The sequence below is a fragment of the Pungitius pungitius genome, chromosome 10 (genome assembly GCF_949316345.1).
Source record: "Pungitius pungitius chromosome 10, fPunPun2.1, whole genome shotgun sequence".
NCBI lineage: Eukaryota > Metazoa > Chordata > Actinopteri > Perciformes > Gasterosteidae > Pungitius > Pungitius pungitius.
In genome coordinates, this window is record NC_084909.1 from 17,310,257 (window position 1) to 17,336,535 (window position 26,279).

Consider the following 26,279-nt stretch of genomic DNA (forward strand, 5'->3'; position numbering starts at 1 on the left):
CAACGGTGGCCTGCCTCCATCTCCTTCATCCAACGTCGGAGCCTAGTCTGCATCAGTGAATGTGGTTGTGGCTAGATGAAATAGAGACATCATTTGACATGAATCAACCCAAGCATCGCCATTCATTGCCACGCCAAGTGCATTCCAATACAAATGATCCTTAATCCGGTTTTTAAATTAACCAGTTGATCATCAAATTTCATTAGTCCATTTTTGTATCAAATTGAACGAATTCCCTACTGTTGTTTCCTGAGGGGGAGAGAGCACGTAAGCCAGCTCTGTGGTTGGGCTGTAAAACTGTTAGCTGGTGTTTGGATTTAATTTCATCACAGCCACTTGGCAGGCAAAGGCAAAAGAGATTAATGTGATACCAGCCGAGCCTCGAGCGCTGTGTCATCGCTCACCTCAAAACTAACGCAGGCAGCAAATTCAGCGTAGCGCGGGGTCGTTCTCTTCAGGTCGACTTGTTCCCTGAGTCGATGTCCTGTGGAGACCGAGCGTGGACATCACTCGCAGGCGGGCAGAAAAACGTGGGCCGCCACACAGGCAGTCGCGCTGTATTCGGATGTGATGTTGCGCTCACTCTCGCCTCTCACACCGCGGCGTTGTCAGGCAGGAGCGTGCTTTGAAAGAGCCTCTCCTCTCCCCCTCTGTCTGCTTCCGTGCTCATAAACACAGAAAAGTGGAGTCTCATCAAAACACGCACGGCACAAACACTTCTCATCCTAATGGAGAGGCTGATGTAACGTCTTGTGTACGAGCAGATGTGGGTTGGGATTAGGGTAAGTACATATTGGTACAATATGATACATACAGTAGGACAGCAATGTCATGTGTACATATATATATATATATATATATCTTTTACTTTGACATTCGGGCCATTCAAGTGCTGCCAACTGATTTCATTATATAAAAAAAAAAAGTTGGCTACAGTCGGCTACTTTTTGCTGTTAAGTCGTTTTTGAAATAGAAGATTACCAAGCCTTGCTTTTAATACAGAAGTCTTTCATGCTGTTTTCATCCGAGCATCAGAGCATGACTCTGGGCCCGTCTGGACGGACGGGCGCTGTCATTCTCTGACGTGCGCTCTCTGTCCGCTGTTGGGTGTGGCGGTCCTCCTCTTACAGCAAGAGGGTCCTTGGTTCAAAACCACTCAGCGACCTGTCTGTGTGGAATTTGCATGTTCTCTGCGTGGGTACTCCGGCTTCCTCCCTCAGGGCTCTGGGGGTCAATTGGTGACTCTAAATTGTCCGTAGATGCGACTGAGAGTGAATGGTTGTCTGTCCCCCATGTCAGCTCTGCTATATCCCTCTATCAGGGAGGTGTACAAAATGTGTAAAGAAGGAACAAGGTAAAAGATCTACAATACGATAATCCTTCTGTTGATAAATGCGTATTTGCTCATCCGATGAACTGGTGCAAAGCAAAAACAGTGAGCCTGAGGCGCTGCTTTGGAAGACGTCACTTTTCTCTGCCTTTTCCCCTAAAGGCCTGACTGAAATGTGTAGCCGTCTTAAGTGCGGTTGGCAACTCTGTGGAAGCCTTTACCAAAGCTTTTAGATCCCCATTAAAAGCACCCAAAGAAACATTCCAATGAGCAGTATATTTGGGTTATGGCTCAGTGCTGTGACAAAGTGAGAGCAAACCCACAGACCATGATTAGGTCGGCCTGCATTGCATGAATGCTTATGTACATTATGTCGTAACTCCAAGGAGCCCCTTCAGTGAAACCCTTCTGATGGTTGGTTTCGTTTTGTAGTGAAACCGGTCAAACCACACTTGGCAGCTTCGTGCTCTATTTGCACGAAGATGTGACCTATCAGTAGTGTAACATATCTGAGGTAGCCGCCCCTTTTTGTACAGCTATGCACAGGACAAAGGCGCGTCCCGCGACAGAAGTTGTCGCTCCAGAATTTAGCCTGGGATACAAAAACAGTGCGCGGAAACCTCTTTTGCCTTCAGAACAGTCTTAATTCCTCATATCATACTTTCAACAAGGTGTTCTAGCATCACGTCTATGAGGAATCTCCCACTCCACCACATCCCAACGGTGGTCTATTGGATGGAGATGTGGTGACTGGAGGCCATTGGAGTACAGATATCTCATTGTCATGTTCAAGAAACCACTTGGAGATGATGTGAGCTTTGTGACATGGTGTATTACCCTGCTGGAAGTAGCCCTGATGGTACGCTGTGGTCATAAAGGGATGGACATGGTCAGCAACAAATCTTGTTTAAACCATGCTGAATTGGTACTGAGGGGCCCAAAGTGTGCTAAGAGAAAGATCCCTCACACATCTGGCCTGTTGATACAAGGCAGGTTGGATCCATGCTTTCATGTTGTTTAAGCCACATTCTGACCATCTGACCATCTCCTACCAGCTGAAGCCGAGACTCACCAGACCAGGCAACGTTTTTCCAATCTTCTATTGTCCCTTTTTGGTGAGTCTCCGAATGGTAGTCTCAGTTTTCCTGTTTTTAGGAGGACAGGAGAAGAGTGGCCTCCCGGTGTGGTCTTCTGCTGCTGTAGCCCGTCTTCTTCAAGGTTCCACGTGTTGTGCGTTCAGAGATGCTTTTCTGCATTCCTTGGTTGTAACGAGTGGTTATTTGAGTTACTGTTGCCTTTCTATCCCCAACCACCCTGACACAAGGCATTTCCGTCCAAACAACTGCCGCTCACTGGACATTTTCTCTTTTTGGGACCATTCTCTGTAGACCCACAGATGGATGTGCGTGAGAATCGCAGTAGATCAGCAGGTTGTGATGTACTCCGACCAGCCCGTCTGGCACCAACAACCATGCCACTTTCAAAGTCTTCTTTCTTCGGTTTTGAACAAGTTGTCTACACGCCTAAGTGCATTGAGTTGCGGCCATGTAAATTGGCTGCTTAGCAATTTGTGTCAACAAGCAGGTGACACCTGTTCAATTGTTTGTGTGTGTAGGTTTCAAATAGTCTCAATCAGTCCCCAATGCTTCTCCAGCAGCAAGACCGGAGTCAGCTGACGTCCCCCCCACCGCTTTTGGCTGAGAACAAATGACCCTTTTCCCCAAACACATGACATCACCTCTTGTGATTGGGATGCGCAGGGAACACTGCAAGAGAGGCCTGATGGATCAATAGGATTCTCTAGAGGTTGCATCAGGACTGTAGTTAATGATGCTGTGGTGGGATGGACAAAGCCCAAGTCTGTCCAATGTTGCTTCTCTGATCACAGGACTGTCTGGATGAAAGGGCTGAAGCTTTGTAGTGATTATTCTATTACAATTCTCCCCTTCAGGCTTTTCTCCATCATTTATATCAAAGCTATATCCTCTAAATGGAGAGGAATATAAATACAACAACAACGCTGACTTAACATTAAAGTGGCTCGGGGAGAATATATGGCAATGTCTCTTGCAGCGAATGTGAAGTATCTGAGGATCCTGGATCTGTCGTATCGGTAATAGTCTGCTCAGACTGACTAACCTTCCATCTCTGAGGCCTCAAACAGGGCAACCCTTAAAAAGCCTTTCTAATGAAGGGGGAATCTCCTAAACACAACTAAAGGTTTACTCATATTTTCCATGCCGATTCATTGTTTGTCATTCAACCCACGTTGACTCCTCCTTTTCTTTTTAATTTTTCCTAATCAAAATCTTTCAACGGTTTTGACTCTTTTTACATTTTCATTCAGTTAAAATTGATCAGAACCCTGTTTTTTTTTTTTTTGCTGCACTGGTTATGTAAAGTGTTGAGTAATCCATTTTGTAACAGTGAAGGCGGTGTTGAGCTGGTCTTGAAATGAGTAAACACTCGCCCGCCCCACTGTGTACAAAAGGGAGCTTCCCGAGGAGTCTTGTCGTCCCAGTAATGTGTCCCTGACTGGACCCGACACCTCCAGTTCGTATGTCTTTTGTTAAGTCCAAATGTAACGCTGCGGTCGGCCCGGAGCGCCGCATCGGAAGCTCTGCCTCTGAGGACTCTCCACGTAGAGCCACATGAGAAATCCGACCAATTATCGTGGCCAGTGGGCACTAATCGCTTTGGTCAGTGGACGAGCACTTAGGCCACTGCATGAGTCATGTGCAGTCGAGGGACCCATCTCAAAAGGAGCGATTTAAAGCTTCCTGTCCGCGGGACAGTATGTGTACACCAAATGTTAAAGTAGAAAATAATTTGCAACTTCATGGAGGAAATAAGCTGATGGTACTTGCATAAAATGCGGTCACTTTGTTTCATATCGTTTTACGTTGTGTCTCACAGGAGACAATAAGGCAAATTTCAATACGATGACCTTAAAGCTACTGTGAGAAAATTTTAAGAGGTTGTGAAATGTTCTCAATTTAACACCAATGCCTCCATACGACCCGAGCATGTACACAAGACTGTGTGCTCTATTGGTGCCAGCCAAACCACACAACATCATGCAGGTTCCCTGCCTCTGGATGAGAGCAGCTCAGTGCAGGACCACCGCTGGAGGAGGACTGTTGGACGCCTCCTGCGGCACAACACGATGTTTTCTAAAGGGACTCTCACCAAAATCCACACAGCACGAAAGTGACTTTAGGGAAATTACAATTGGACACACTGATAATAAATGGACGTTGCTGTTTATAAACCATTATTGCGTGTTCTAAATATTGCTGAATCTTTGCACCAAATTCTATAAGATCTGCTGACGGCCTTTTCTTTCCCCCACAGGTTGACAGTCTCGATGGGGCCCTCTGCGTGCCGGACATCAAGCTGCACAGCAACCCATCTGCTTTCAATGTGTACTGCAACGTGCGGCACTGTGTGCTGGACTGGCAGCAGAGAGAGGCGTCCCTGGTGCTCGCCTCCAGGAGCTCGGTGCAGAGCGGCGACTCGGACAGCGAGGAGGAGGAAGAGTACCGCGAGCCCGCCGTCAAGCTGCCAAAGGTACGAGGTGGCGCTGATGGTGGTGCTCGGTAGCAAGGGGAGAGCGAGGTGGTGCCCTTTATCTCCCCGGGCTGGTGTGTAGTACTCCTCATTAGAGGTCTGACACCATGTTTGTGTGAGGATTACAACCTCGTCCCTCTTCGCTCTGTATCTCTCTCTTACTCATCATCCCAGCTTCCTACTACTAATTAACGGACATGCAAAGAGACACATTCATTTTTATTTTTTTTACAGCATGGCTGTATTACCGATGTTTTGCTCTTTAGTCGATTTCTGTTTACAGAAATAACAATGTGCTGTTTTTTAATGTAAATTAGTGCTTCAAGAGGAAAAACTCCTCCGGGTTAGGGAAATAGCGCTTTCAAAAAAATGTGTGTTTAAGTATACATAATGTGTGTGTGTGTGTATATGAACACACAGCAAATAATAAATAGGGTGTTGAGTCTGGTGGACTACCAATGATTGCCAGATGTACTGACTGCTGAACGGTGCTGCTCATTCCAACCCTTCCAGACACAAAACCTGTTCCATGAGTTATGTGGAATAATATGAACACCAGGATGTCTATCATCTTATCAGTCAATACGGTCAATAAAGGAAGTGTGTGTGCTCTCTCTCTCTCTCTCTCCTTTTTTTCTCTCTGTCTGACATTTTAATTAATTTCCTTGGTAGGGAAAAACCCCCAAATGAATGTAGCTAAAGCCTAAATTATCTCTCGCTCTCTGTCCTCTAGTTAGACACCATTACAGCGGTCCAATTGGATGACAATAATTGTTTTAGGATTGCTTGTGTCAGCCCTAGTGTCTACCTTAAGTTGTTATAAATCAGAATTGTTTGTTTTTAGGTACACAATGAATGCCATTGCTAAACAAAGCCCCCTGGTGTCGATGCAGGCAGGACACACACACACACACACACACACACACAAACCAATTCATCAGTTTCACATAATGAAAGGCAGATGTTTGCTTGCATATCGGAATAAAAACAGAGAGAGCTGGAAATAAGCTAAATGAATTGAAGTTGTGCTAGATTTATGTTTCTGCTTTATTGCACCAAGTCCCTCAAAGAGATTTGAGGGAAACGTTGACGCACAATGTGATTCACAAACAAGCCGCTCTGACACAGCATCCCTTTCTAGGCCAAACTCTTTCTCCAGCCACCCCTCTCCACGTGGGTCTGTTCCACAAAATGCTAAGACTGGATGTGGAAGGGAGTGGTAGTAACCTGCACTTACTGAGAGCCTCCCTCCCCTGATCTTAATGTAGTGTGATGAGGACCTCTCAGTGGAATAAAACCTCCACCTCAAGCCCCCTTTTTCTGATCAGTTCTGTTTTATTTAGAGGTTGTTCAGCTCAAGGGATTTTTTTTCTACATTGCCGCAGCATGTCAATACGTTCCATCCTCATTCCGCGCTATGAAGCTGCATCCCAGCTGCTACTCCAACAAGACTGCCAACTTCACAGTGTTCTTTAACTCACAGAAAATGTTTTTTTTTCTCTGTGTGTGTGTGTATGTGGTGCAGATCATCGGCATCGGTCTGTGCGGGGTGTTTGAGCTGATAAAAGAGACTCGCTTCTCTCACCCCTCGCTGTGCCTGCGGAGCCTGCAGGCTTTGCTGGACATGCTGCAGGGACAGCAGCCGGAGGGCTTTCAGACCGAGCCCCCTGATGTGCTGGGTAAGGCTGAGCACGTTTGTGAAGCTTCAAATCTTTCAAACATGTGTTGTAGCGACCTAAAGATCAGACTGTAGTTAGCACTCCCGTACATTTTTCTCTCCCTCAGATTCCCTTTTCCAGCTTTTGTTGGAGACCACGGTCCGCAGCACGGGGCCCAACGACCCGACGGGACAGGCCATCACCGCCCTGTCCTGCGCCTGCCTCTTCAGTCTGGTGGTGGCCTGGGGAGACACCGGCAAAATCCTGCAGGCCGTCTCTGCCATCCTCACCAACAACGGCAGCCACGCCTGCCAGACGATACAGGTAGTTAACCAATTTGCACCAAGCAGACCTCTGTAACTCTTCAGAGGAGTTCCAGGTGCTCCGGATACCTGTGATGGATGAGGCACAAAGCAGGAATGACAATGGATAGCTGTGTACATGACAGGCCTGAACGAGACGAATGCCACCATCACCATTGAAAATGAGCGCAATGAAGGGCCCCAAAACACCATTCTAGCGCAAGGCTTCCTTCCACACGTCTCGCATAGAAGCCCTGCTTTCAGAAAAAGGAACACTTTTTTATAATCTTTTTATAACTGCATAAGCAGCAGAATTAAAGGAGCTACGAAAGCCAAGGAATTGGAAAATGATGTGCTGTTTATGCTGAGACACCCGAGGGTCTCACTCACTGAAATCCAGAATAAAATGGCTCTAGTGCTATAGTGAGAAAATTGTCTCACTATAGCAAGCCATTGAGGACTGCAATAAGTATACAATAGCTATCTAGACATCTTTAGGCTCCGTTAATACATTTAGAATGATATTTTCCTGCAATTTGAATTATTAAATTGGATTATGTTGACATAATTATGAAATGTAATTTACACGTTTCCAAAATAATTATTGCGTCAAAGAAATAAACCATGCAATCGGTTGGGACCCTTACGACTGATCTGGACCAGTACTACTGTGAGAAAATTCAAATTATAAGAAAGCTAAAAGGGTGTTTGTACATGTTTAGACCCGTTGCACCAGAAAATGGGTCCTTTCCATTCAAATTTGTCCCGCATATCAAAGGCTTTGAATCTCCAAAGTGCTTTGCAGAAGGATAATGTAACCTCTGTCCTTTGAACAGAGACACTCTGGATGCCACAAATTGAGTTTTAGAAAATGTCAGGCTGCACTGTCTGTGCCCTTCACCGCATTCTGACGCCAGTGTCCTCTCTCATCTTCCTCTATACTTAGTTTATTTAGTTATTTCTTATATCAAAATAGATTTCGTAAAAGTTTCAGAGCATCTGAAACAATAAGCATATTTCCCTTTAGTGGAAAAATGCTCTGTGAACGAAAACATGTTTCACCCGCATAGAGATCAGATGACTACGCCTGACAAAGGCTGCACAGAGCCATAAACCTTTACCGTGGGTGTGTGTGGCTTTTTGCTTGTTGCATTGTCCCTAATAACTGGACTCTGAATCATTACGATGGCTGGCAGGAATTGGGGGTTAATGTGCTCTGTGAAGGGTGAGACCCTCGGCATGTTTTTTTTATTTTTTAAAAAGGATGTGTGAAATGCGTTTGCAGAGCAAAGAGAGCTAATCTGAATGGGTTTGCGTTGGCAGCAAAGCCACCTGGTGCGTGGTCCACACCCCGTAATGCTTCAGTGGAGGTTTGCGGCTCTGCTCACTGGCGTCCCTTCTCCATGTCTCTGTCTCACCAGGTGCCCACCATACTCAACGCCCTGCAGAGGAGCGTCCAGGCAGTCCTGGTGGGAAAAATTCAGATCCAGGACTGGTTTGGGAACGGCATCAAGCGCGCCGCCCTCATGAACAAGTGGACCCTGAAGGAGGTGGCCATCGACGAGGACGAGCGCTGCCTTCTGCAGACCGACGGCTCCTTCCTGTACTTGCTCTGCAAGGACGGGCTCTACAAAGTGGGCTCTGGGTACAGTGGCACCGTCAGGGTACGTGACACGCAAACAAATGAATCAAATATAAAAAGGACTGCGGTTCTCGGTGTGGGAGAAGTTCACATTTTAGATACACGTGTTTTCGCAACCTTATACTCTGCTCATAACCCTAACCTCTGTCTCACAGGGCCACGTGTACAACTCCACGTCTCGTACCAGGAACCGAAAGGAGAAGAGATCGTGGCTGGGCTTTGCTCAGGTTGGTAGTGGAGCTGTCCCGTGTGAATCAAAGGGTGCTTCGTTCACTGTAGGACCCATGAGTCTTAACCACTGATAAATGATAAAGTTAAAATGCGGTATCGTCTTCGTTGCTAGTCCTTCGTGCCCGTCGATCAGCAGCATTGTTTCTTTTGTGTCCTCAGGGGTACCTGTTGTATCGGGACTCAAGCAACCACACCATGTCGGCCATCAAGATCAACCCTGAGACTCTGGAACACGAGGGCACCGTAACCATGCCAGGTTCTGAGAACACACTTTTTGGGCTTGTTTGTGTGAAAAAGAACCCGCCTCATTGGACTTAGGTCGTCCAAATTCCAACTAATGAGATGTAATTCCCTTTGCTTTTCTCTGCAGGTCAACATTCAGACGGACAGAACATCATCTTTACAGACGGAGAGTACATCAACCAGATTGCAGCCTGCAAAGACGTACGTCTGATATTCTTGATCTTCATCACCATGACGATAACATGCATTATGTCTCTCGGGCATTTCAAAACATTCTCAACGTGAAATTGAATGAGTATCAGTTGGGAAAGCCGTGTTTTCTTTCCTTGAACCGTGAGCTGCCCACGTCTGTATCATGGTGGAAGGAGCCGACTGCGCTCTATGAGCCTGGCTGCAGACAGACGCACTGCATGTTCTCCTGCGGGCTTAATAATAATAATCCTAGTCACACTCAATTCTTTGAGCCACTACTCGTCGGGCGCCGCCGGCTGCACATGCAACAAAATAAATCAAAACGTGTGCCTGGATGGCGAATTGTGTGCTATGACTTTTCTAAGGGATTTGACCGGCCCGTTCCCCTTGAACGCGATTTCATCGAGAGCAAAAAAAAAGTACTCATTGTTATGCCCATAGTGACTCGCCATACTTTAAAGTAGAGAAATGATACAAAGTTTGAAACGTTACCAAAGTCTGGTTTTGGAGAAAAAGGAGGAGTTTGACTGGTTTACTAGATGAAAATAACATTCCAGTCCGCCTCACCCAGCTGCTCAGTCACCATGACAACGCAGGAGCAAACTGACAGTTGTCACTGACATAAAGGCCTCAGTTCGCAACACCCTTGAGATGTTAAAATACACACACATGTCAGACGCATGAGTGACCAACCACTCTGTTACGCTAGAAGCTCAGTCATCCGGAGCCACAAGTTTAAGGATCAGCTTCGAGTTCATCGCAATTGTCAGCGGTTCTGACACACACAGACAAACACACATCTATTTTGCAATTCGTTGGACTTCCATTCCTCTTTAAGACCAAATCCTTTTGTTAGTAAGAATAAGGTAGCCGTTCCTCTTGCACTGCCCTGGGAAGCATCTGTCTCCTTCTCTTGCTATAGGTGCTGCAGCCTGACTTGCTCTCAGCTGATCACCAGCTGTGCCACTGGGGGGGCGTGGGGGGTAGTAGCTGTGTCCGTGGGTGTGGCAGCAGATGTGGGTATTCTCCAGAGAACTTGATCTCTCAAGCAGTTATCTGCAAAAGCAGTATGTAACAAGAGTGGGGGAGGGGAGGACGTGGAATCCATATAGCTGGCCTGACACCAGTCTGTAGGCTAATTAAGGGGACAGGATATTGTATGGGGGGGGAGTAGGTTCCTCAGAAGCTGCTTGCATTTTTTGTTTTTGATGCAACCTCAGCGGAGACCACCCATTGGTGGAGGAAAATCACATGATTCACGCAGCGAGGGGGTTTCAGTGTGTGTGTCACGGAGATGGGCAGAGGAAGTCAGTACTATGGAGGAAGGTAGAGAGGAAAAGCCAGATGATGGGGACGCTTATTTAGTGATGTGGCACGCTACCCCCCCCCCGATCCTGTTTCACAACTCTGTTGGATCCAGTTGTTTCCTCCTTGTGTTCCTCTCTCTACTCTCTCCAATGAGACGTTTTTGAAAACACACTCAATGCTAGAGGCCTTGCCTTCATCCTACCACAGCGCCTCACAACCGCCAGAGGCGGAGACGCTAGTTTGAAAACAATAACTAGCCCGCAGCGTGTCCTTCACTCATCTGTCCCGTGATTTTTTTATTTTATTAAGTAGTTTGGGTAGTAAAAAAAACATAACTGGTGGTGTACAAAAGTACTTACATTACAAAAAAATAGTTAATGGGCTGACCTCAAAATGATTTAACTTTCCAAACCCACTGGCCAACAGGAGGTGCTGAAGTGGGCGTGGCCAATCACAGAAAGGTGCCAAACTTCATGGACCAACACCAAACTTTGTAGCATTGTTGGACCAAGGAACATTTTGCACATGTTGTTGCAGCCATCCTTTATCCGGAAGGGCTTTGACTATTTGGAGCAATTTAATTGCTCCGTATTTCCTTATTCTCTCCTGCAGTCAGGCCCTTCTCCTCAAGGGCAGCCAGAAGACTAGTGCTGGTGAAATACCGGTCAAAGAAGACCTGTGTCCTTGAGGGAAGCGTCTCAGTCAAGCGCATAACCTATTTCCACCTATTCTCATATCCTGGATTTTAGCAAAGGTCTTCTTTCGCATGTCGGTCTCAAAGTCCACCACTAAGCCACCTGGACCTGCAAGAACGAGCTCCTTTTAATCCTGTCGGATTCGGTTTCCCAGGCTGAATGGAACCATCTGTTCAATCTGTATTCCATCCATGCAGACCTTTTAGGGCCCAGGTAGGTCAAGGCAACAGTAGGACGAAAGGGGATCACATTCAGATCATTGACCACTTTCAGTGAAGATCTGATCTTGATGAAACTGTCTTGTGTCACGTAGTCCGCTATTATCGGGACTCTTGGCTGCCCAATACGTTTTAATTCTTGTATTTCCAAGGCATGCCATGTGCACGGAGATATCTACAAAGGTTGCTTCTGTTGTGTTCCAGCTGCAGCCTGAATGAAGTGTCATGTGTTGGTTGGTGAAGAAGGGCCATTAGTTCCATGTCAATGAACTGCTAGGGACTCCAGTCTCTACGGCTTATTTGCTTACCATCATGTTGAAATTCTGTGTTTTTCCAACAAAGGCATGAACCTGTATATTTATTATCCTGGAACAAATCTCTTTAGGTTATCCGCCCCTTTTTGTTCCAAGTAAAAACCTCAGAAATCTACCTGTCGAGGACGCCACACTTAGGGTGGCCCTGCAGCTAAGCTCTCACCCTTTCTTGTCTCGTCGGTTGAACTCTCATCTTCGGGTTTAGGGGCTGAATCTCCTGCAGGGATTCCATAGAGCTCTCTACTAAAACACCAACCAAAACGAAAATCCATTGCACATCTGCAGCCTTCTGATATCCTGACAATTTGGGAGCGAGATAAATCACGTCTAATCCCTCGTGCAGGGGGGCAATTTATTGAATCATAATTAACTTTTACCTTTGAGCGCTTATTTGGCTGTGATTAGCGACCTCTTGTAAGTTGTATGCGGCCGGTTGAAAGCCTCAGCACAGCAGCGTCGAGTCGTCAAACCCAACCAGTGTTTCCTCGTGCCCTGCAGGACGGTTTCGTGGTGCGGATCTATACCATGAGCTCGGACCCGGCCCTGCAGCAGGAACTGCAGCTGAAGCTAGCGAGGAAATGTCTGCACGCGTGCGGCATCTCTCTGTTCGACCTGGAGAAGGATCTGCACATCATCAGTGAGTGACGAAGACACGCGTACATCCGTGTCATGCTCTCTGTTCGGGATCGTTCATTTGCATACGTACACCTGCTAAAGGCTGTCTAACAGGTTTCAAATGTGTCAGAAATTGTTCCCAGATAAATAAAGGCAAAAAAATAAAAAACATGTCTAACTTTTTGTCCTCCCAGGCACAGGCTTTGATGAAGAGGCAGCGCTGCTTGGAGCTGGCAGAGAGTTTGCTTTGATGAAAACCGCCTCCGGAAAGGTGAGAAGGAAAAATTGTAACCGCTCTGGAACAAAATCTTTTTTTCTTTTCTTTTTTTGTTTAATGAGTGACCTCGCTGCTCTGTTTCTGGAAGTCTTTCACCTGGCTAAGCGAAGCTCCGAGAGTGTAATGTCACACACATTCATTGACATAACGTTATAAGCTCTATATTTGCGTCGGAGTAAAGAGGATTCCACTCATGGCACCGTTGACTCAGCGTTGAACTTTATTCTGGCTGCGGTGAAGTCGACGCTCGGTGCGTCTGCCAGAAGATGACTTAATCTTTGCCTCCTCGTTGTTCTGGCCCCGCTGAATATATCACTAGCCTCGCGCTAAGAGCTTTTCAGATGGGACTGTCTCAAATAGTTCACCGATAGCAGCATCATCATGATTAGAAGATTTTTGCCAAACGGAATCCAAACCCTTTTTAAAATGCTTTAGATACCGGGCTTGTTAAATATTGTTGTTTTGGGTGTGTGTGTGTGTAAGATACTAGGTGTGTGTGTGTGCGGGCTGTAGGTGTGGTGCAGTGGGCCTTGTATATAGATAGCAGTTGCCTGTTGCAGATTGGTGTGTCTGTATGGACACAGCCTAATCTCAGCGCACACTTTATCTACAGATTACTTAACGTGGGTGGTAAAAATAGGCGTCTTGGCACAGTTATCTCTGGGCTTGCCAGAGTGTTTATGGTTAACAAACTAATGTTTGTTCTGCATATTATCTCTTATAAGAATGTGAATGTCCGATGATTTGAGAAAAAACAAGTGAGTAACATACAGATGAAGATGACTATGCCTGAGCAAGGCTACAAAGAGCCTCAAACCTTCATCCCCCACAGACTACACATAGATGGAGAGACAGACAGTCTGAACAAAGCCAGAACAGTCTTTTTTATGTTGACACAGGCAACAGTACATGTATTAATTTGGCCAACTAGTTTCTATGGACAGGCAACCATTGACGCATATGACGTGATTATTAGAAACGTTGCTGTCGTGTTTCTGTCAATAAAAAGAAAAATCTTTGAAGTCCAAATTTTGTTCTTGTTTTTTTTTTTTTTTTTAACGTTCAATAATGTCCCGACAAAACTTTTTCTTTTCTTTCCCTCAGATCTACTACACGGGGAAGTACCAGAGTCTGGGTATAAAGCAGGGCGGCCCTTCGGCGGGCAAGTGGGTGGAACTGCCCGTCACAAAGTCTCCCAAAATCGTTCAGTTCTCGGTCGGCCATGACGGCTCTCACGCACTGCTGGTGGCCGAAGACGGAAGCGTGTTCTTCACAGGCTCTGCCAGCAAGGGAGAGGACGGAGAATCCAGTAAGACTGATTCATTCTTTTACGAAGCGCTGAATCACCGCCACCTCGGTCGAAGTGCTGATGTTGATGCTCGTTTCTTTTTCTTTTTTTTTCTCGCAGCCAAAAGTCGCAGACAGCCCAAACCATACAAGCCCAAGAAGATGATCAAACTGGAGACCAAGACGGCGGTGTACACGGCGTGTAACAACGGCAGCAGCAGCATCGTCACGAAGGACGGGGAGCTCTACATGTTTGGCAAAGATGCTATCTACAGTGACAGCACTTGTGAGTTGAATGTTTTTGCAACCTCACCTTCTCTGATACATTTCAGTAGTGTCTTTGATAATGCCGGATTACCAGTATTTTACAAGAGCTTAGGATATTTCTCTTTATAATGATTACTCTGTCGTCCACAGGCCAAGTGACGGACCTGAAAGGTCACTCTGTGACTCAGGTTGCCATGGGGAAGGCCCATACGTGTGTTCTGACCAAGAGCGGTGAGGTGTGGACATTCGGGGTGAACAACAAGGGCCAGTGTGGCAGAGAGACTGGATCCATGACGCAGGCAGGGAAAGGTGAGCAGATGGACAAACGCACAACAACAGGCCGTGTATTGTCTATTTGTACTGCGCTCAATCTGATGTCTTTCCTGTGTGTGTTTTATTGTAGCGTTCGGTGTGGAGAGCATGGCCACGGCCATGGATGAGGACCTGGAGGACGAGCTGGAGGAGAAGGAAGAGAAGAGCATGATGTGCCAGCCGGGCATGCACAAGTGGAAGCTGGACCAGTGCATGGTGTGCACGGTGTGCGGCGACTGCACCGGCTACGGCGCCAGCTGTGTCAGCAGCGGCCGGCCGGACCGAGTACCAGGAGGGTAAGGACGCACAGGACGGTTCAGGGGCTGTGGGTGGAAACGGCAGTATCCGTACCTTCATCAATGAGTGCTGTCGAGAGCCAGTGCACCTGACCGGCTCAGTAGCTCAGATGATAACGTGAGTGTGTTTGTCCACCTGTCTGCCAGTATCTGTGGATGTGGGTCTGGGGAGTCCGGCTGCTCGGCCTGTGGCTGTTGCAAGGCCTGCGCCAGGGAGCTGGACGGTCAGGAGGCCAGACAGAGAGGCATCTTTGATGCAGTGAAGGAGATGATTCCTCTGGACCTGCTGCTAGGTACGCCAACTGATGTCGTATACGGCTTCATGATCCCCGCCGTGTTTTGATCACTTTATTTTGCTCACAGTCGGATAAATCACCAGCATGTCCAAATGTCACGAACACACACACACGCACACAATGTGATATTGTAATTGTCAGTTGAAAATCAGAAAAATGAAAGGGCTGGTTTGAGCAGGGGGGGGGCAGCATACATATGTCTTTTGAGCTATGCAAGCGCGCTGCCTGCGTCACACACATCACGCTGCCTGTTGACTTTGCTCTGTTCGGCGCGCTTGCTTCGCTCACCTTTTGTTTTAGCCTTGTGTTGGGCAGAGTCATTGCTTCTCCATGATCTCTTTCCATCATTCATTGATGTGTGTCTTGTTTTGTTTTGCTCTGCTCCGCCTTCCCTTCTCCTCCTCCTGCATCCTGTCTGGGCTGCCTGTACCTGGGTCCTCTTTTTTTTGGGGGGGGTTTTCAGCTGTGCCTGTCCCTCCCCCTCCAGGAGTGAACATCGAGGAGCACATTCAGATCCGTCAGGAGGAGAAGCGACAGAGGATTAACCGCCGGCACAGGCTGGAGGAGGGCAGAGGTATGAATCGGGGATAAACCGTTTGGGGACTATGTTGAGACAAGTCGTTTTTAATTTAGGGGCTATTTATTAGATAAAGCAATAATAAAGCACAGACACTGGAGTGTGAGATGGCAGTAGCAGTCAATAAACGGGGGAAGCTACGACCTCCCTGTTGCTGTGTGAGCTTGGGTGTTGTGCCTTGGTGACTTCCCCCTTTCGCTTGTTGCTTTTATTCTTTTTCAGTGGTGTGTGTGTGTGTGTGTGTGTGTGTGTGGGTGGGCATTGTTGTGGTGGTGAAGTATTTATCATTTGTTCTCTCCCATTTGTGAGCTTTGTGCATGCATGTGAAAGTGTCTTTCTCCCCCAGGCCCCCTTGTTTTTCCCGGTCCCATTTTTATGAACCAGCGTGAGCAGGCGCTAGCCAGAATAAGACCCCTTCAAGCACTAAGGCATAAGCGGGACAAGCACAAAGGTACTTTGGTCTTCACTAACTCAACGGGAGTGCAGAGACGCCCCTTTTTTTGACTTATCTCCCAATCTGGCTGTCCGCCCACCTCCTCTCTCACTCTCTGACGGCAGGACTCTCGCGTCTTCAACGGGTCTCGTGGTAACAAAACCACGGGGCCTGTTGGCAAGACGGGTTTACTGTGACCCGTACGAGGAACCAATGGGGTTTCTTTTAAAGACCCCCCTCAGCAGGCTGGTTCCCCCTTGAATTGGAACATAGGAAAGGGCTGAAGTGCAGTAAAGACCCGGTCTGTTGTGCTAATTCGTTTCCTTATTGGAGCGCTCTAATCCTCTGAGTAGGAGGCCCGCTCCGCCCGCTGCCGTTGTTTGACCTAAATAGAAATCCTGAATCTTGCCATCACTCCCGTAGCGGCTGAATTGCCCCTTCACGGGTACAACGTTAGCATTGCAAGAAGAAGGGAAAGCGCATTCACTGGGGATAGAGGATTCAGCTTAAACATAAGTTATTCAATATACTGTATATGTAGGTCACTTGGTTGGTTTGTTTGGGAAAAGCAGAATCTGGTTTTGGCAAAAAATAAGATACAGTATCAGTCATTGCCGGCATAAATATTCAAACAGATGGTATCTGTCTGTAGATTTTGCCCATCTGAACTGCTGTGGCTGCTTTTGTTGCCGATAGGTGGTACGGGTTGGAGTGGGAGTGGTGCCCTGTGCCCTTGTCAACATAAAAGCATTTGTCCAACATTTTCAATCTGAAAACATTATACCAGAAACTTAATATTAATAATAAACTCTTGCAGTTAATTTCAGTGGGCTTGTGTTCTTTATGTTGCGGTCAAAACGAGCTGGCCGTAACAAGGGGAAAATGGCTTGAATGGTTTCACTGTTCAATGTGGAAACGAGGATGCCACAGTGCGCCTAAAATGTTGAATCTCAGGGAAAAACTTGAGGCTGATTTTTTTTTTTTTCTTACCTCAAAATAAGCTCAAACTGGGGTTTAGATGTCACGAACATTAACAGATGTCAACTTGAGTTAAACTTACTTACACTAAAATATTTGGGCCACGAGCCAGTGAAACTTAATTTTACATTTATTGTGAGGTAATAGAAACCCAGATTTTTTTCGCCTTTGGCTAACCTCAGAGTTCCAGAAGTTCGCCACAATGAGCCGCTTCCTGTTCCAAAAGGGTGTTGACTGTCATAGAATTGACTATAACGCATGGGACTCTATCCATCTTGTCACACACACACACACACACACACACACACTACTGCTGCAAACTCTTGAACAGGGCCCGGGGTCTTCTTCAGTGGATTGATCTGCCTTTCTGTTACACAGCTGTTCTACCTCGGCATGCCCTCCTCCCCCTTTTCTTTCGAGTCCTCTTCCTCCTCCAGTTGTGTTTTTCCAGGGCCGTGCAGAGACATCCATCTCTGTGGTCTGAAGTAGCTGCTGAACCTCACTCGTCCCACCCCTTTTCTCTCCTCACATGGGCTGACCTGATGCGCTTGCCTCGTAGATGGCAGCAGTGAGCGTGGGGAGAAGGATGCCAGCAAAATAACCACCTACCCCCCCGGGGCCGTGATATTCAACTGTGAGATGCGAGCCGTGCAGGTCAGCTGCGGTTTTCACCACTCAGGTAGGTTACATTACATTGCATGTCATTTAGCTGACGCTTTTATCCAAAGCGACTTACAATAAGTGCATTTCAATCGTAGAGATACAAACTCAGAAGAACAAGTAACAAGTAGAAAAGTACAATTTTCATCAAATAAGCGGTTTCAAAGCATCTTATAGAAGATGTAAAGGCTCTCTGCAGTCCTGATGTCATTAGAGAGCTCATTCCACCATCTGGTTGGTTTCCCCGCGTGGCTCCTTCTGGTCAGGAACCAGGGTGGATTTATCTGCATTTGTATTCAAAAGCATTATGTTGAAAATGTCTCAAGAGGTGAACGAGAACTTTTCGGAGTAAACGATTCTGTTGCTTTGCAGTGGTGCTGATGGAGAACGGCGACGTCTACACGTTTGGTTACGGCCAACACGGGCAGCTCGGGCATGGAGACGTGAACTCCAGGTACAGCGTCTAATGTTCAAGCAAAAGCATGGAATTATTTGTATGGTTCTTTGGAAAATAAGGATTTGCTTCTCATTTACACATAAGCAGTAAAATACTACATTACCCGTAACAATACTGAAAGGGAAGGGGGGGGTGCAAAGTTTGCTGTTTGTAGAAATGTGCTCGAGAAAAGCTAGCTATGTGCCGTCGGTATTAGAGGCCTATGTTTGATGTCCAAATGCTTTAGTGACTCCTTTTTAAAATCACAAGTAGTCAAAGTGCTGAACTCTTGTGGACACACAACCTGAGCTAGATGCTTCCACCTGCTAGGGGTTCTCCGACTCTGGTGCAGGCCCTCCCAGGCCCCAGTGTCCAGGTGACAGCAGGCAGCAATCACACAGCCGTTCTCCTCATGGACGGACAGGTCTTCACTTTCGGCAGCTTCTCGGTAAGTGGTTTTTTAAATGTTCACTGTTTGACATCTGTATTGATATAGTTGACTCTCAAATGCTCTTCAGAGTGACTACATTTATATATATATATATATATTTACTTATGTACTCTTTGTTCTTTAGAAAGGACAGCTGGGCCGGCCCATCCTGGACATGCCCTACTGGAATGCCAAGCCATCCCCCATGCCCAATATCGGGGCCAAATATGGGCGGAAGGCCACCTGGATTGGTGCTAGCGGGGACCAGACGTTCCTGCGGATCGATGAGGCTCTTATCAACTCCCATGTCCTCGCCACTTCAGAGATCTTTGCCAGTAAACACATCATTGGGCTGGTGCCCTCCTCTGCATCGGAGCCGCCTCCTTTTAAATGCTTGTTGATCAACAAAATGGACGGAAGCTGCAGGACCTTTAACGACTCTGAGCAGGAAGACCTGCAGGGATTTGGCCTGTGTCTCGACCCTGTGTATGATGTCGTATGGAGGTCAGTCCAAGCACTATACCAAACTGTGGGTTCAGTACTGTACTGGTTGCTTTGCAACGTTTTTGTCCAAAACTAAACAACTAACTGAACAAACAAAGAAGAACTCCACTGTAAAACTACCAAAGTATTAACAGACATTTTTGTATCGCTCTTGTGTGCTTTTAGGTTCCTGCCTGCCGCAAAAGAGATGCTGTGCTACAATGCCGTGATTGCTGACGCCAGGATGCCCTCTGCCACAGACCTACAGTCTCGCTGCAGCATCCTGAGTCCAGAGCTGGCTTTGCCGTCAGGATCACACGCCACCACCACTCGGTCTCATGGAGCGCTGCACATCCTCGGTAAAGTGTCTGGTCATAAGAACCTGTTTTATTAAGGCTCTAGTGAATAAGTACGAGTGCCCCGAAGCAGCTGATGGTGGACAATGCATTTGTGCTCATAATAATTCAATGCTAAAAGGAGTCCTACTGGGTCGTCTGCTTAGGTTGCCTGGATACACTGGCAGCCATGCAAGAGCTGAAGATGGGCGTGGCCAGCGCGGAGGAAGAAACCCAGGCCGTGATGAAGGTCTACTCCAAGGAGGACTACAGTGTGGTGAACCGCTTCGAGAGTAAGTGGGCTCACGGGAGATGATGAATGATGCCACAAACTGGGGGACACATTGGGCTTTTACAGAATATGTTGTGATTAACGTGATTAACGTCTTTAGCCAAAGCGCGTGAAACACACAAACTCAGTCCAGATCATCCATCACAGTGTTTTTTGAGTGGGTGAACAGAGCCTCACTGAGCCTGTGCGTGATGTAGGTCACGGTGGTGGCTGGGGCTACTCGGCCCACTCCGTGGAGGCCATTCGGTTCTGTGCTGATGCAGACATCCTGCTGGGTGGACTGGGTCTGTTCGGGGGACGAGGAGAGTACACTGCCAAGATCAAGGTGAGCCGCCTCGTGACACCTCTTTATTCATTTCTCGATTCTTTTTAAACATATAAAAAACACATTTTTAGGATGTTAGAATTCCCCCGGCTATGCGCCAGAACCCACATTATTTCCGTTGTGACCATAATGAATGTAAAGGCTAAGCCAGTGCTGTTGTTGAGCAGCTGTTCGAGCTGGGACCTGACGGGGGTGACCACGAGACAGACGGTGATATGCTGGCGGAGACCGACGTTCTGGCATACGACTGTGCTGCCAGGTAAACAAAAAAAAGAAAAGAAAAAAGAGTCCATGTATTTGCTTTGGTTCGCCCAACTATTTCCTTGAAAAGACTCATGGAAGCAATTCTGGTCCTGTGTTCAGGGAGAAGTATGCCATGATGTTTGACGAGCCAGTGCTGCTGCAGCTGGGCTGGTGGTATGTGGCGTGGGCCCGGGTGTCTGGACCCAGCAGTGACTGTGGCTCCCACGGACAGGCTACCATCACCACCGATGATGGGTAAAGCTTGTCTCATACGAGGAATACGTCTGACACGTGTTTCCATTTTATTGAATAATGCTTGAATGTTCATATCGGTCACAGCTCTGTTTAATGTTGTTTAATGCTTCTATTCCCCCCCCATAAAGTGTGGTCTTTCAGTTCAAAAGCTCTAAGAAGTCAAACAACGGTACGGATGTTAACGCGGGTCAAATACCTCAGCTACTTTACAGGCAAGTTTAATTCTTCATACTCTGCTTCCAGTGGTTCCTGCATTGTTTGTCCATAGCCTCGTCAAGTAAAGTTTTAACGTGTTTCTTTACATTTGGACACCAGGCTTCCTTCAAATGATGGCAATGCTTCTAAAGGGAAGCAGCAGACCAGCGAGCCCGTCCATATCCTCAAACGCTCGTTCGCTCGCACCGTCTCAGTGGTCAGTATCGTCTCGCTGTTTGCCTCCACAGATTTGATCGCGCAGCACTGCGTGCCACTGTCTCACTGTCCCTCTCCCTAGGAGTGTTTTGAGTCGCTGCTGAGTGTCCTCCACTGGAGCTGGACCACCTTGGTACTGGGTGTGGAGGAGCTGCGGGGGCTGAAGGGCTTCCAGTACACAGCCACCCTGCTGGACCTCGAGAGGCTGCGCTTTGTCGGCACGTGCTGCCTCCGGCTGCTCAGGGTCTACATCTGTGAGATCTTCCCCATCGCCGGTAGGAGCACAGAGAACCCGGCAGGACTTTGTCTCTGGCAACATAATGGCACGTTCTTCGCAAAAAGGAAAACCGCAGCGTTGCTCCTTTCAACCTTTTTAGTGGCACTGCTGGTTCTCTGCCTTGTTGAATGACTAGAAACAATTGAATATATTAATCCTCATGTTTTTGAATGAAACACTGTGTGCCAGTCCTTTATGCCTGTCGCCCTGGAAAGCATTCAAACGATCACACACACTAGGTTGTGTATTTATTTCAAAAAGCACACTTCACATGAACTCTTCATTGTGATTAAGGACTCACAGTTTTTCTTTTTTCCTCTTTTCTTTGATATCTAGCCAGCACCAAAGCCGTGGTGGAGGAGTCCAGCAGGCTGGCGGAGTGTGTGGGAAAGACGCGCAGCCTGCTGAAGAAGATCCTGTCAGAAGGAATGGACAACTGTCTGACTAAGCTGGACAACGACCCCCAGGGCTACCTGTCTCAACCTTTGACCCTGCTGGAAGCCGTGCTGCAGGAGTGTCACAACACCTTCACCGCCTGCTTCCACTCGTTCTACCCGACCCCGGCTCTGCAGTGGGCCTGTCTCTGCGACCTGCTCAACTGCCTGGACCAGGTCAGTGGCGGCGTAGTAGGAAACATCTGGGTTTTTTTCACTCGGATTTGTCATTAATGTGATGAATGAAATGCCTATTGTTTTCAGGTTTTGTTTGTTCAAACAGGTCCTATCTCACACAGCACACTGTTTGGCATCTTTCTTACTGATAATTGACTTGAACAACAATAATCTTTAAAGGTTATTTAAAGCTTATCAACCAATTATTTAAGCTCTAAAGAGTTGAGCAGACCTTTCACACCTATTTAACAGCTCCCCTCACAATAATGTCTTGCGTAGTTAAACGGACGCTGTAGGAATATCCGAGTCATTCTTTCCCCCCCCTCTCTTAGGACATTGCCGAGGCCAACTTCCGCACGTCCAGCAGCCGCCTGCTTGCGGCTGTGATGTCGGCTCTGTGCAACACTTCGGTGAAGCTGACGTCCATCCTGCCCATCGCGTACGACGGGGAAGTGCTGCTGCGTTCGCTGGTTAAGCAAGTCAGCACAGAGAACGACTCTGCCCTCGCCCACCGCTTCCCCCTGCTGGTGGCCCACATGGAGAAACTCAGCCATGTGAGTTTTTGCACGTTGTGTAAGGTGCATCGGCTATCTTTACTTCAGAATCCTGGAGGTGGTCGGTGACCTGGGAGACTGTTTGGTAGATGTAGAGCGACTTAGCAAGTTTTGATGATTCCCGCGTTCTACTCATCAAAATCCCCGAGATGACTCTGCATCAAAAGTTACATCGTATCCTCCCACCCTCAGACGGAGGAGAACCTGATGGGCATGGCTAGTTTCCGGGAGGTTCTGGAGAAGATGCTGGTAATCGTGGTGCTGCCGGTGCGGAAGAGCTTGAGGAAGGAGGTGGAGCTGTTCTCTCCCCACCTGGTCTCCAACACCTGTGGCCTGCTGGCCTCCATCGTGTCTGAGCTCACCGCCTCGGCCCTGGGCTCCGAGGTAACAACCCAACCCCCTCTGTCAGAGCTTACACCAAAGTCCAACCTCCAGGCTCTTATGTGATAGGCTCTTAGTGTTTTTCCAGGAATATATAAAGAACAGCAGGTGTCAAAATTCAAATTAGAAATGGTCACAATTGCAGTTTTCTGAGCAAATTTCCTCTTTCCTTGTGTTAGAAACTGCTCATAGTGACCGCTTTTTCTTACATGGTGATATCTGTACCTCCCTCTGTCACAGTTAATCATCATCACATGCATACACTCTTTACTGCAAACTCTAACACTCTTGTCATGATAAAAAAAGATTACTCAACTTTTTTTCCCCTCTCCAGTCTATTAAAGAGGTCTATTGTCAGGGAAACAACCTGGATTGGGCTCCTCTGCAGTCTGGCTGTCTGTTATCAGCAGGCTGATTGAAATAAAGAATAAAACCTATTACTATTTCTGACACTGAATCTTTTAGAGATCCATCCATCCATTTTCTCTCTGTTTTCAGTCCGTCTGTGTGGGCGGTAATCAGCACGTTGTGGTTGTGTAAGAGATTTCATGTTTGACTGCATCCTTCCTTGTGTCCTTCCTTATTAGGTTGATGGGCTGAACTCGCTGCACTCTGTCAAAGCTTCACCAAACCGCTTCACCAAAACGAGCCAAGGCCGCAGTTGGAACACGGGCAATGGCTCTCCGGATGCCATCTGCATGAACGTGGACAAGCCAGGCGTTGTGCTGGTGGGCGTCTGCGTCTACGGGGGAGGGGGCGTCCATGAGTTTGAACTGGAGGTGCTGGCCGATGATGTGAGTGATTCATCTCCAGCCCATACACTTTCCACTGTTTTCGGGCTTTTATTCCCCCCCCCCCCCCCCCCCACTTTACAACACGTGTTCCCTTCGTCCTTCAGGCACAGACGGAGCACCCAGGGGACTCTGCACATTCTCACAGGTGGACGTCCCTGGAGCTGGTGAAGGGCACCTACAGCACCGACGATTCTCCCAGCGATATTGCTGAGATTCGCATGGACAAGGCTGTGCCGCTCAAGGTACGTAAGAAAATAATTCATGCGTTTAGTCGAGATTCAAATAAATGTTCTTACTTCCTACGATTGTGTGCTGATCCTAGATCAAATGCGTATGGTTTCAGTCATGTGTGAATTCTGTTGCAGGAGGGCGTAAAGTACGCTGTGCGGTTACGGAACTACGGCAGCCGGACCGCTAACGGGGACGGTGGCATGACCACTGTCCAGTGCTCTGACGGTGTTTCCTTCACCTTCAGCACCTGCAGCTTGAGCAGCAATGGCTCCAACCAGACCAGAGGACAGATTCCACAGATTCTCTACTACAGGTCCACTCAAAGCTGACATTTTCGACCATCAAATCTGTGAACTGTTTGTGGGGGTTATTTTTCTGACTTTTGTCTTTCTTTCTCATGGCTGAAGGAGTGAGTATGACGGGGATCTTCAGTCTCAGCTGCTGAGCAAAGCCAATGAGGAAGACAAGAACTGTAGCAGAGCTCTATCCGTGGTCAGCGCTGTGGTCCGAGCTGCGAAGGACCTGCTTCAGAGGGCGTTTGCTGTCGATGGTAAGCGCAACGAACACATCGCAGCAGAGCCACGGGCATTCAATCTGCATCTTCTCTGTTCAGCCACCTTCAGCTCAATCAATGTCCTTTTAATTATCTCCAGTGGACGACATTCCCGAGCTGCTGAGTTCCTCCAGCCTGTTCTCCATGCTCCTGCCCCTCATCCTGGCCTACATCGGCCCTGTGGCAGCGTCTGTACCTAAGGTAAGACGATAAATGCTTCCTCCCTAGAAGTGAACTGATGTGGCACTGTGTTGACATGCCTCGCTCCCACTCACCCAGGCTGCCGTTGAGGTCTTTGGACTCGTTCAGGAGCTTTTACCCGCTGTCTCCGCCCTCAACCAAAAGTACGCCCCACCCACATTCAACCCGAACCAGTCAACAGACAGCACTACTGGCAACCAGCCTGAGCAGGGCCTGTCTGCTTGCACCACCTCCAACCACTACTCTGTGATTGAGAGTGACCACCCTTATAAACAAGCTGGCGTCACACAATACAGGGTAAGGTACCCTTTAGCATGCTAAGCAGCAGCCTTTCATCTGTTAAATATTACGGGCACAAATGTAATTTAATGTCTAAAAATGAATGTTGCCTCAGGTGTCTTTCCCTGACTGTGTCCGCTGGACCACCATCGAGTTTGATCAGCAGTGCGGCACGGCGCAGCCAGAAGACGTCCTGCGCCTGCTCATCCCCAGCCGTACCCTGCACCTGTCGAGCCTGGGGGGCAAACCTCTGCTCCATGACACCATCAACACCTGGACGGAACTCAAGAAGTTCTCTGGTTCAACTGGCTGGCCGACCACCGTCCTGGTGCTGCCAGGTATGAGAGGCCGAAGAAATATACTCGTGAATGTTCAAAACTGTACACCATAGATTGAAGGATACATTTTTCATTTTAAAATCAAGATCTGAACCTTTTTAAAAACATTTGGCATCTTCTGCTTAAAACGTTAATCCTTTTTAGACCATCATTGGTCACTAAGCGCTTTAATGAGGATGAAATGTTTGTCTTCATGAATGATATTCTCTAGCATATAAGCATATAACGGCCCGACCAATGGTTTGGATTTCTTCAGTGGAGTTCTATGTGGTTTAAGCAGTGTTTTACATGCAGTAGGGAGTTTTAGAAAAGAAACTAAACGAGTATCAGCACGGGATCAAAGCAATGTACTCCTCCGGATGTATTTTAGACTACTAAGAAGAATACTTTAAAATGCATTACCTTGCTGTCAGACAGCCCTTTATGACAGCAAACCAAAGCCGTAGTATCCAAATATTATCCCTGCAAAGACACTGGACTCCTTTTGACAGACCCTGTAATTTAACCCTTGCAGAACGCAGGCTTTACTGTTTGACGTTTATGGACTTAATGAGATTCAAGTCACACAATAACACAAACAAACTGAGCAACAGAGGTAGACCAGCACTCACTTCCAACAAGAAAGAATAGATAACTGCTTCAGAAAGGGCTGTATCTGATGGCAACGTAATACGTATTCTAAATATAGAATACGTATTCTAAATATAGAATACGTATTACCCTAGAATAGAATATTTTGTAGGTATCTAAAATAGGTTTTGCTGCCATCCCTTCTACAGCAGTGCATTGCTTTGCTCCTGTGCTGCTACTCCTGTCTGTTTCTCCAAACTCCATGCACTGTAGTAATGTGCCCACAATGGCTCTAAGAGTACTTCATGCAATCAGTTTGATCAGCGGTGTAAAATCATTAAACAGGACATTGTTGACACACATACAAGTCATGCATCACGGCTACTTAAAGGTCATCTTCTTTAGAGCAAGAATATATAGAAGATAAATTGCTAAAACGGGGGTGCCCTGGGCAAGAACACCATGTGCTTCTGTGTGAAAGAGCACAGACCTCCTGTCGTCGGTGAAATAGTCAAACATATTCTTTATTGAGGTTACTTGTCAATGTATAAACTGTGACTGCACTAGCGACATGTCGAT

At 47.3% G+C, this 26,279-nt stretch overlaps 1 protein-coding gene across 13 annotated transcripts in view; it reads left to right on the top strand.

Moving 5' to 3' along the window:
- The window catches only part of mycbp2 (MYC binding protein 2), a 54,245-nt gene that overhangs the window by 3,453 nt on the left and 24,513 nt on the right, over positions 1-26,279 (top strand). For 9 of the 13 annotated variants that reach the window (XM_037488149.2, XM_062564991.1, XM_062564995.1 and 6 more), the window contains exons 3-40: positions 4,685-4,900; positions 6,426-6,579; positions 6,686-6,882; positions 8,282-8,524; positions 8,658-8,729; positions 8,893-8,989; positions 9,104-9,177; positions 12,202-12,340; positions 12,513-12,589; positions 13,700-13,904; positions 14,004-14,168; positions 14,300-14,458; positions 14,553-14,757; positions 14,905-15,050; positions 15,517-15,627; positions 15,977-16,081; positions 17,601-17,720; positions 18,074-18,155; positions 18,468-18,585; positions 18,713-19,071; positions 19,237-19,409; positions 19,553-19,678; positions 19,875-20,002; positions 20,170-20,261; positions 20,366-20,500; positions 20,629-20,712; positions 20,816-20,912; positions 20,994-21,186; positions 21,525-21,799; positions 22,132-22,353; positions 22,546-22,737; positions 23,322-23,528; positions 23,633-23,770; positions 23,894-24,072; positions 24,167-24,309; positions 24,413-24,513; positions 24,592-24,810; positions 24,908-25,130. In XM_037488149.2, coding sequence (XP_037344046.2) covers positions 4,685-4,900; positions 6,426-6,579; positions 6,686-6,882; positions 8,282-8,524; positions 8,658-8,729; positions 8,893-8,989; positions 9,104-9,177; positions 12,202-12,340; positions 12,513-12,589; positions 13,700-13,904; positions 14,004-14,168; positions 14,300-14,458; positions 14,553-14,757; positions 14,905-15,050; positions 15,517-15,627; positions 15,977-16,081; positions 17,601-17,720; positions 18,074-18,155; positions 18,468-18,585; positions 18,713-19,071; positions 19,237-19,409; positions 19,553-19,678; positions 19,875-20,002; positions 20,170-20,261; positions 20,366-20,500; positions 20,629-20,712; positions 20,816-20,912; positions 20,994-21,186; positions 21,525-21,799; positions 22,132-22,353; positions 22,546-22,737; positions 23,322-23,528; positions 23,633-23,770; positions 23,894-24,072; positions 24,167-24,309; positions 24,413-24,513; positions 24,592-24,810; positions 24,908-25,130 — 5,971 coding nt within the window. The remainder of the gene's footprint in view (positions 1-4,684; positions 4,901-6,425; positions 6,580-6,685; positions 6,883-8,281; positions 8,525-8,657; positions 8,730-8,892; positions 8,990-9,103; positions 9,178-12,201; positions 12,341-12,512; positions 12,590-13,699; positions 13,905-14,003; positions 14,169-14,299; positions 14,459-14,552; positions 14,758-14,904; positions 15,051-15,516; positions 15,628-15,976; positions 16,082-17,600; positions 17,721-18,073; positions 18,156-18,467; positions 18,586-18,712; positions 19,072-19,236; positions 19,410-19,552; positions 19,679-19,874; positions 20,003-20,169; positions 20,262-20,365; positions 20,501-20,628; positions 20,713-20,815; positions 20,913-20,993; positions 21,187-21,524; positions 21,800-22,131; positions 22,354-22,545; positions 22,738-23,321; positions 23,529-23,632; positions 23,771-23,893; positions 24,073-24,166; positions 24,310-24,412; positions 24,514-24,591; positions 24,811-24,907; positions 25,131-26,279) is intronic. The other 4 variants (XM_062564990.1, XM_037488146.2, XM_062564992.1 and 1 more) reach the window with 3 other exon arrangements.